The sequence below is a fragment of the Phaethon aethereus genome (genome assembly GCF_964289735.1).
Source record: "Phaethon aethereus genome assembly, chromosome: 1".
Taxonomy (NCBI): domain Eukaryota; kingdom Metazoa; phylum Chordata; class Aves; order Phaethontiformes; family Phaethontidae; genus Phaethon; species Phaethon aethereus.
This window is the reverse complement of record NC_138575.1, coordinates 30,594,780-30,605,520: the sequence shown is the minus strand read 5'-3', so window position 1 is coordinate 30,605,520 and position 10,741 is coordinate 30,594,780. Positions and strand designations below refer to the sequence as shown.

General features: G+C 44.7%; 1 protein-coding gene across 1 annotated transcript; it reads right to left on the bottom strand.

Annotated features, from left to right (window-relative positions):
• Positions 1 to 5,916: 5,916 nt before the first annotated feature.
• On the bottom strand, positions 5,917 to 6,332 carry SMIM30 (small integral membrane protein 30; the record flags this gene model as incomplete). Its single annotated transcript, XM_082005603.1, has 1 exon — positions 5,917 to 6,332. Exon 1 carries the CDS (start codon positions 6,100 to 6,102, stop codon positions 5,917 to 5,919), a length of 186 nt encoding a protein of 61 aa, XP_081861729.1. The 5' UTR covers positions 6,103 to 6,332.
• Between the last annotated feature and the right edge of the window lie 4,409 nt (positions 6,333 to 10,741).

Genomic DNA, 10,741 nt, shown 5'->3' with positions numbered 1-10,741 from the left:
CTGAATACCAGTTTCTTATTGGCAACTGCTCCAGATACACCATGAACATATTTAATTTTTATGAAGAGATGAAAAGTGACTTAGGTAAGGTCCACTGCGATATTACTTCTCATGTAAAGGGACCTTTTTTTTTTTTAGTAGGTATAGAGTATAGACTAGAGTTTATAGACTTTATAGATGATATGCTTTCTCCAAATCTCAGATAGACTTTTGGACGTTGACCACAAATGGCCTTTCGGAAAAGATCAAACTTTAAAAAGGCATAATTGTTCCTTGCTATGCCTGCAGACAGGAATACATGCTTTCAAGGGAAAATGAGTCAACATGGCTTCTGCAAATCCTCCAGATCATTTGAATAGATTCAAATAAAGTTTAAAACTGCTACCATGTGACTTATGAACATGTTAGGTTAAAGTTTGAGAAATAAGCAGGTATGGACCATGTAATTTCCATATCCGAGTTCAGAAAAAGGTTGTCGGAAAATGTCCTTGAACAGTTCTAGAATTAGTGAAAGACATTCTGGTTTCACAGGTAAATAATGAAATGGAAAGTGAAATTTTCATAAAAGTGACAATTTTCCTCACTTTAGTCATGCCAGAGTTAAAACTGGTCATGTTTTAGGACTGCTGCATGTGCAGGGTATGGTAGGAACATGCTGTTGTATTATTTATTATTTGTATCATTGCCATGTGTGCAAAGAGCTGCACAAACAGAAGAACAGACCCGTCTCGAATAACTTTTATGGAACGATGTTGCTCTGCAGCATTTTGACTTCATTCAGGAAGAGAAGGTAATTTCCAGGCTTTTATACTTGCGAAGTGGAGAGTAACACTGGGAAGATGTGCATGAGCATTTTAGTGCCTTGAATGAACGGCAGCTGGGAAAGCTGCTTGTTATGTCGGTTCCTGCTAAAATTTCAAAGACAAAGACTAGTGAGGAGAACGCAAACTTAACCCAACCCAGCAGCAAGCTCTTGTTTTCTACAATAGCGTGTCTGGGGACACAGTTCGTTCTTCCCTGCCTAACGGTTGCAACTCCTCAGTCTGCTGGAGGCCACTCCACTTTCAGGCTTTCACTTACACTGAGAGCTTATATGACTCTTTCTGCTTAGCACCCTAAAGGGCTGTTTTGTTATGTTTTTCTTATGAAAATCTCGGTTGTGATCTGATCAGGTAAAGATCCAGAACCAAAAGGCTATGCTGACTGCCTAAGGTGTGCCTGCACCTTAATGTGATAGAGCCTCCCACATATTTTCAGATTTCATTACAGAGAAACTGAGCTGAGGAGACCAGTACAACATCTGGAAATATGTTGAACATCTGTATAATTTTATTGCTCTTATTTTTAGTTCAAAATAGATGTCCTTTTACGGTATTTACCATACCACAGCTTGGTATGTAAATTCCAGCTTGCTTGCTGGAAAGCTTGCTTTCTGAGTACAGGAAATGTAATATTTTGGTGCTACTGTGTATTCACATAAACTGAAAATCTTCATAATTTCCAAGCTGGTTATATTCTTTAACAGTTTAGTACTTTGCAGTGTGTTTTTGGCGGTCAGTATCGTAATGTATTAAAAACTTGTCCCTTGAAAGTGTTGAAGATTGATTTCAGTGGGAATTAAGTGTTTTGCATCCTGTCCATCTTAGTCACATCAAATCTCACCTGGTATGTTGTGCTGCATTTGGGTCTGAATTAGTGGTCTTATTCTTCTAATCTCATGAACAACCCGCTCTTTCTGTTGACTTCGAATCACTTACTAACAATTTGTTCAAGTGTAAACTGGGAGGACAACCAGATCCAAGCCCTCCTTTCCATCACTCCTAACAATCTCTTGTCAGTACATCAGCTTAGGTCTGCCAGACCTTTCATCAGATACAAAAATGAATGGAAAGGTTACTTTTGTAGTATAATAACTACAACATTTACAATGGTAACAGACCTATTACAGTTCATCCATTTAGTCATGTTTTATCTTATTATAAATGGTGAATTCAACTCCCTTCTCACAAAGCTTATATAAACAGCTTTGTGCAAAGAGGAACCAGAGCTTCAAGACTGTGTCTACACAGTACACAGAGTTTCTGGGCTAGTCAAGGGACGGGCACGGTGGCCGAGAACCACAAACACAACATGCTCTGGAAGTCCCAGTGAGCATCCTGGAGATAACCACCTACTTCCCGTGACACTACTGCAAGTCACTGACTCTCCTTCCACTTGCCCCACTCATCAAAGGACACGGTAGGGATGCAAACATTAATATCTTAAACATATAAGGGTTCTCAGATGGAAGATGCCATACAATTGCCAAGCCTCGTTATAGTATTAAAGCAGCATCACCAGCAGCAGCAGGATTTACCTGAGTGGGAGAAAGGGTTGGTGGCAGTGGTTTTATCAGTTTTGATGCACCCAGAGAGGCAGGTGCATTAGTAAATGGGTGAAGTGTTTGTATTCCAGCCCCAAGTACTGCTGAACCCAGCAGAATGGCGACGCCAAGCTGGCGTGCAACACTTGAAGGTATGCCATGAGGAGTGAAGCACTTCTGTCCGTTCACAGAGGTACTCTATGTTGCCTGTTAAATGCTCATAGGACGGCTGATTTTGAGCTACACTATTGTTAAAGCAGATGGAAATCATAGCGGTCAAAAGCTACTCGTCCCTGACTTGCAGCTTTCTTGCACTAATTAGAGGGTAAGTTGTGTTTGTTAAGAGGTGGGCATTGTCAGGCTGTTTTTGCTTTCTGCTCTGAAGACAGCCACTAATGATATTAGTTTAGTGCACAAAGTGAACCGGTTTGTGCACTAGCTGAAGTCCCCAAAGAGCTAGAACCCTGTTTTCATAAAATGCTGGGATTAAACAAGCTCTTTTGAAGTCCAAAAAAAGTATCATTCAAATAACTATAAAGCACTACCACATAATTTTTCTTTAGAAAAAAAGAAAAGGTCCTTTATATCCTTGGGTGTCCAGCTAGAAAACTGCCATAAATGGCTTTTCTGGTATAAAGGCAACTACATAATAGTAATGTTGAAAATTCATAGTCAAAAGGAAAAATAAATGCTTCAAGTTTCCCTTGTACCAGAGAAATTGGCTTCTTCACAACTGCAAGCTGCCAGTTTCAAAAGAGGACCAGTCCCTTTGAAGTGCTCTAAAGTAACTGATACTGAAACGAAATAATTTTTACACATACAAGTAATAGGACGAAGAGAACTACAGTCACTGTACAAAAGTTCAACTGAAAACATACCTTATGCCACATTAGTTTGTACCTAACATAAGCAAAAGTATGTAAGAAAATAATAATATAAGGTATTTCAGCAGTTGCAGTCATTTCTGTCATGCCTGTTTTCCTTTTTTTTTTTTAAGAACTACATCATCAAATTGATGACAAATCATATGTGAAAGTTTATTAAGACAGAAGGAAAACAGAGGTATCTGATTTTACACTCAAGTCATCGACAAACGCAGCTCTTTAACAACAAAGCTTCTGGCAGAACCCAGGAAACAATGCCATTATGCTGTGCAAACACCTTTCAATGAAGTACATACAGCTCTGGGCAAAGAACACAGTTCCTCATATCCCTATCGCCTGACGCTAATTACTCTGCTAAAATTTTGTTCTCCTGCAGTGAACCTGTTGCACAATTCTGTGAAACTACTGCCAGGGATCTTTTCCAAAGTGAAGATAAAGGAGTCTGTGAAAAGCTGCTTGTGATAAAAATTTATTCTACTGAAAGAGCAGTATTTAATTTTCTGCTGAAAAATTGTCAAAATTCTCTAATTTTGGGAAATAGAAAGTGAATTGAGTGGTGATTTTGTGTTTGGGTTTTTTTTAAAGGTAATGGTTTCGCCAAGCTGGAACACGGAAGGTGACACTTGATGTGTGCTTGTATCGGCCCAGCTGAATAATCACATACAGGATCATCTACTGCTGCTAGGCATTTTTCAAAGGTGAAACTACTGTCTGAAGCTCCTCTTAGGGCTGTAAAATTAATTTGTACATAGTAATTGTGCACCATGTCCTTTTCTGACCTTTAGAAGCCACAGAAAGGGTTTATGAACAGCTACCTGGCAAGACTTGCATCTCATCAGAGTAACCTTGTGACCATTATTATTCCTGTAACTTGAGAGCAGCAACCTACATTCTTGTGGCTTGCTGGGTTGGGTCCTACAGTTTCAACCCCAAGCAACTTTGGAAGCTTTCATTTTACCTTCCTCCCTCTATCAGCCATGCGAGGGGGACATAAATTGCAAGACTGAAATAGCCAGGTCTTCTGTCTCCTCAGAGGTTGGAGAGAAAAGTCAAACTAGCTGAAAATGGCATTCAGAATACAGAAATCTTAGAATTTGGAGAACATGATTTGCCCACCCAATTACTTATGTAAGACCCGCCTGAAAACTCTTCTAGCCATTGCTTTGTGCTCTGCTGAGACACTTACACAGGAAGGGGAGGAATTGTATCAAAATATATAGCTCTGCATCACATTTAACCTTTTTCCCCAGCTCAGCAAGATAAAAGCCAAGATTTCTAACAAGAGTGGTGGTGTCCACAGCACAAGAGCAGAAGGAAATTCTGTCAACTGTGGAGAGCTCACCTTCCTATGCTCCTTATACTGCTGCTGTTACAGATTGTGCTCCTTGTCTCAAGCAGACAGCTAGAACACCCTAACAAGCCAGAGGGACTTGGCGGTAGACATCCTTGGCTATGCCATTTCACCTTTGGTACTTAAAAGAAACAGGACCTGGTTATGCTACTGAGTCTTTCAAACATATACCATATGACTGAGCATGAATAAGACTAAGACTATTTACATGTCCCACTTTGCATCACGGTTTTTTACTTTGGTTTTGGTCCTAATCTTCTGTGGAACTCTGATGCATCAATTAGGTAAGAAGTTTAGCTAAATGTTTAGCTAACAGTGTAAGTTTGTCATGAGGAAGACATTGAAGAACAATGGACCTGCTGACTAAACCCAGGATTTTAACAAAACATGTTGTTTCCATGTTGCAAAAGAAAGATGTGCACAACTGTCTTGTTATATAATTCTAATAACCCCCTAATGCAGAAATACTACACATAATTCCTCATTAAAATAGTTGTCTTCAGTTTTAGGGGAAAAAAAAAAACACCCACAAATGAAATAAGCCTTACACCTGGTGTGCCTAAACGAAAGCTGAGTACCAAAAAATAAACAAGAGACAGCAAAACATATCCCTCATTTGATTAACATAGCCTTACATGTACTTTTCTGTGAAATACACATTAACGAAAAATAGTGGTCCCATTCTTAAGTGTATCTACTTCGCAACAAGAACACAGGCTACAGGAAAGACACATTCTAAAATAAAAATATGTAAGGAAAAAAGTTTTCCATGTTTTCTTAGTTCTTCAAAGTCCCATCCCTGTGACAGCAGAAGTGAACCGTTAGGTATTAACTGTCATTACAAAGAATGTGAGCACATGCACACAAGTCAAAGCAGTCTGCTTGCTAGCTATCTAGTTAGGAGTATTTCCAAAGCTCTGTCATCCTGACTGGAAGATTAATAGCTGCTTCCTCCTGACTAACCCCCGAAACCAAAATTGTGGAACTTGTTGACGGTCTCCCTCACACGCTCCTTTTATAAACATTTACTGTGAACCACTCTATGGTTTTCCTTCCCCATTCAAAAAGTTCTTACCCTTCTCTAGGCAACATTACTCATAAGCAATATAGAATCTTCTTACTGTTGTAAGGACAGATCCTACAAATCCCTTCTACTGGGTTCAGTTTGATTCTGTTGTATTGTACAGTAAGAGGGGTTTGCAGAATTACCTACTACATGGTTTTTGAAAGTTACCCAGAACCGAAGCTCAGTTTTATACCCCCGATCTCAACCCCGAGCTGTGTTTGGAAATTCACTCCATCTGGGCATCTTCTTGAAATCACTGCTGCCCATTCCTTCTCCTTGCGTACAAACCAAGGCAGGCACAGAACCCGACGACGCTGACAGCGAGGCCCACTAGGAAGGCGATGGTATCTCCTGCGTCCAGGGCTTCAACTACTGGCAGCACCAGCAGCAATGAAATGAGGACGAGGAAAAGTTTTGAGGTGTTCTCAGTAGAAGGCATGCTGCCGACCAGCTGACCCCGAGGGGAAGTTAAACGAGGAGAGTGCTGGAAAACAGGTACTTCAGTGGTATCTACAAGGAAAACAAAAGGAACGTGACAGGATTTCCCTTCCTTCTCCCCTGGAGTTGTCCTTCCAAAAGCCAGCTGATGCGATCAATGTGTTATAAATGCCTGCGTGGGACTCGGGAAATTAAATTGCACTGTCACAATTACAAAAGTAAATGACTGACTTACTACCATGACATAGCTACGCTGGGTTTGCTAGCTTGTTCGGCAACTCTCTGGAAACTCTTGCGGAGCCTGACAGTGAGGTACAACTCAGGCCAGGCTCTCCTGCCTGCAGCCGGCAGCGCCTGCTCCCCGCACGCTGCGCTACCCGGGCCCCTGTCGCGTGGTTGCGGACTGGGGAGCTGACGCACACCCCGTGCCCGCGCCTTCTGGGACGGGGCAGCCGGGGGGCCCGGCAGCGCGGGCTGCCTCCTGCACCCCGGCGAGGATGTGAATTTAGCTGCCAGCCCCTCCCCGGGCACGGCCTCTCCGTGCACCCGCGTACTGCAGGACGAACATTCTTCCCGCTCCCTCCAAGGCCCGGGGCGTCCGTCTGCGCCGGCCGCGACCCGCTCCACAATTCCTGCAGGAACGGCTCGCTCCCGAGGGACACGCCACAGAACACCACGCCGAGATACTCCGCGGTGGCCGAGGCCGCCTGGGCCACCTGGAACAAGCGTCTTTTCCGCCTGCCCCCCCGGCGAGGGCCAGGGACGGGGCCCTGGCCCGCGCCCCGACCTGCCGCCGCTCGCCCGCGCCCCGTCCCAGCGCCGGCCCGCTGGCTGCGGGACGGCCGCTCGCCGGGGCAGCCCCCCGCGCAGGCCTGCCCGCACGGCGCCCCTCAGTCACCTCCTCCCGCCGGCTCCGGGCTGGGGGACGACTCGACGCCGCTCCGCTCCGCGCTACGCCGCCCGCCGGGGCCCTCAGCTGCTGGCCGCCTGGCCCCGCTCCCGCAGCCCGGCGGCAGCCATGACAGGAAGGGGCGGTGGCGCGGCCGGGCGTGATCCGACCCAGCCGCCTCCCGCTCCCGGCACGCCCTGCCTGCCGCCGACCCGCCTTTCCCCCGCCGCCGCGCCCGGGGCGAGTCCCGCGGGCGGCTCGGGGGCGGGGGCGCTGCCAGCGGCCGGGGCGGCACCAGGCGCCTGCGGAGGCCGCCGGCGGCCGCGGGAGCGGTGGCCGCTCGGGCCGGCCTGGGCCGGGGGGGACGGAGCCGCCCGCGGGCAGGCAGGGCGCCGGGGGCGGTGGGGCCGGGCGCCACCGGGGACCCCCGGCACCCCCGGGCGGGCCCCGGCCCCCGGCCTGGGTGCGCCGGGCTCCTCCCGGGGGCGGCCTCCGGGCGGCGTTGTGGTGAACCTCGGCCTCGGGAGCCGCGAGCAGGGCCCGCAGGTGACCCGCGGCGGCGGGGCTGCAGAAGAAGTACAAACATGTACCGTCTGGGGCTGATTGTCCGCTCTTTTCTCTAAAAATAAACAAAGCGCACAAGTTACCTTCAGTGTGACCACAGGCAGTGCCTACCTCACTTCAGATGTGGGATCTCGTGGAAGAGTGATAACGGGTGCTAATCAGTGCTGGCATCGCCGGTTGCTGGGGGGGGAGCAGCATGGTGCTGTAAGACAAAAATAGTGCCTTGTAAGACAAAAAAAACTAAGGCAGAGAAGTGTTATCAGCTAATTACCCCCAAAACCTAACTCAAACTTGTTCTGATTTTTATTTTATTTCTGCTTTGCGCAAAGCTGCTTGTAGCAGTACCGCGTTACCTGTTACATAGAACGGGGTTACAACGTCTTTCTTGTAAATGCCGCAGGGGGATTCTAGCTGCTTCCTAGTCGGAGCTCAGTTTTTATTTTTCAGTGGAAGATGTGTGTGCTTAAGTTTGGATAAAAGACCTGTCAGCAGTTATTACAGATTCCAAGTACATGTGTCTTCGGCACGCTCACAGAAATAAGCAGAAGAAACTGTGCTAATCCAATGATAAAATTAATCTAGAATTTGTAATCCATGACTTGAAGCATTAATTCATGATAACCCATGTTCTCTCAACGTTTCCCTAACCTTGTGCAAGAAAACAGCTTTTGTAAACATTTCTCTTTACAGAAACAATTTCTGATGAGCTGCTTAAAAAGCGTGGAAATCCAGATGCATTCTTCAACATACATATCACTTTGCCTCTGCCCTATATAATTTCACTGTAATTGCCCTTGAGCAATCATTCTTTATGCTTATAGGAACTTTGTAAGTCTGAGGTGGGATGTTACTGTTGTGCTGATCATCATTCCTTTATTACTGCCCATCTTTCCCCCATCTGTCTGGATCCAGCAGCCGTCAGTCGTCTTAGAGATAGATTTCCAGGGAAAAGGAAGACTCTTTTTGCTCTCTCTTTATACCAAGTAGCATGAAAGCATCTTATTTATAAGCGACGGTGCCTAGACTATGTGACAATACAAATAATAATAAATGTCAGTATAACTGATGAGCATCCCTTTTATTCACAAAACACCTATTTAACAGTTTTTGTGACCTGAAATACTTGGTGTCTCATGTTCACTTCTGAAAGCATTTTTTTCTCAAAAAGCTGATGCCAGATAAGCTCACTGGAGAAAAATCCTGCAATTTCTGAGAAAGTTGTCATGGCGTGGAGGAGGGTAGTGCTGCGATGCCTGGCCCATTCCTTAATGGATCACAGATAAATCGTAACCCCTACAGAACCTGAAGGGTGGCAGTTTGAAATGCAGGAGGTGTCATCTTAATCACTGCTGTCACGTCAGAGGGTGGGCCTCAGAGTCCTGGCCATCTTAGTTCCTTGCTTGGTCTATTTGCTGCAACCTGCACCATTGACAGGTAAACATTAGACTGTTTTGCAATGTCAAAAAATGTTTAAATCATCCCTGTAAGTTTCAGTGCTGTATTTGCTGTCGCCACCACTTACCAACTAAAATTTTCAATAGTTGTCATTTAGTCCCACAAAACAAAGGCGAGGGGGTTGAACAATGACTTTCAGGTCTATCTTGTGTAACTAGAAATGTCAGTACCAAAAAGCTATGGCATCTTTGGACTTGCATATTCTGAAGGTGAGGAATTAAAAATCCAAGGGGAAGACTGGAGTTAACATACTTATCTTACTATCTCTCCCCTCTTCTCAACAACTGTAGTAATTTACAGGCAGTTGAAATGACATGGAGGAGTACAGTAGGGATGTGGAAAATATTGATTGTAAGATAAATAATTTATTAGTAATATCATGGAAGGACCACTGAGAGCTAGAAAGCAGTGCCATTTGGGGATATGTCTGGCTTATTAGCTCTTTCAATGCCATTGCATTTTGTAGCTTTGGCTTCAGAAACAGTACTGCTTTGAAAAAATGCCAACAAAATCTAAACAGTGAAGGAGGCTCTAGTGGTTTTTGTGCTGTCTGAATAGCAGAGAAATGTGTATTCAGCTTCAAGCTCTGCCATCAACTTCCTGCATCACCTCAGGCAAATCTTCCTTTTGACCTATCACCACTTTGATTGCTTAGCTCAAGCTATTATGTAACTAATATTCAGAGGAAAAATGGAGAATTCCCAGAGCTGACAAGCTAAAGCTTTGTAAATTTTGAGCGCAAGGCTAAGGAGGTATACATGAGACTGGAAATTGAAAATAAAGTGCTCTTTCTGGAGAGGAAAAAGTTACGAGATAATCAGCAGAGCATGGCTACACCCTGAAGGGGGTATTTGGTTTTTGGTTTTTTTTCCCTTCCTACTTGGTTCATCTTCTTATGAGAGCCATTTGTTTATTGCATGACCACAGTGATCTGAGAAGCTTTCTGATCAATTTTTGGACTTCAGTTGTACTGCTGTAATGAGAAATGCTAACTCTGATTACCTATAAGACATTGACTACGGGGCAATGATTGTCACTTCTACATCAACATGTTCACCCTTGAGCTACTTCTCCCTGGTGATATTTAGTCTGACATTTTAGCTGTCTATCACTATGTCCTCATCTCTTCACTCACAGATCTACGTCCAGTTTTTATCCTACAGAAACTGTGACTTGCTTTATTTGGACTTCACTGGGTGCTTCTCTGAGGAAACAGACTCTACCACAACCACCTCATTTGCTTCTGCAGAAAAACCAAAGTTAAAATACAGCATGAATTACTTCTGTCATTAACCTTTTCCTAATTTGCATCTCAGTCTGCTGTTACACAAATATTGCCTTCATCCTTTCTCTTCCTTCCTCTCTCGTTACCCTCTCCCTTCCTGTCATCATGTATGTTTACTTCATCCTGCCTTCTATTTCTCAAGGTCCTTAAGTTTCCTCAGATAAATGTAGGTAGTCACAGACCTTCCCTGTCATGAAAACACCAGTTGGATTCCCTTCCTGTAACTATCACTTCATCTGTTTTATTCCTGTCATCTCTAACCTCTCCAAACATGCTGTCCAAAACTGCTCTAATTATATCCTACATCTCCTTCAATATGGCTCATTCCTTCCTCCATCAGCTGGAGCTGCTCATGTTGGTATCTCTAGTTAGTATCTCAGACATGAAGGCCCGTGTTTCATCATTGTCTCTTTGACTGATGGACTGCTTTTGAAACTCTCATTCCTC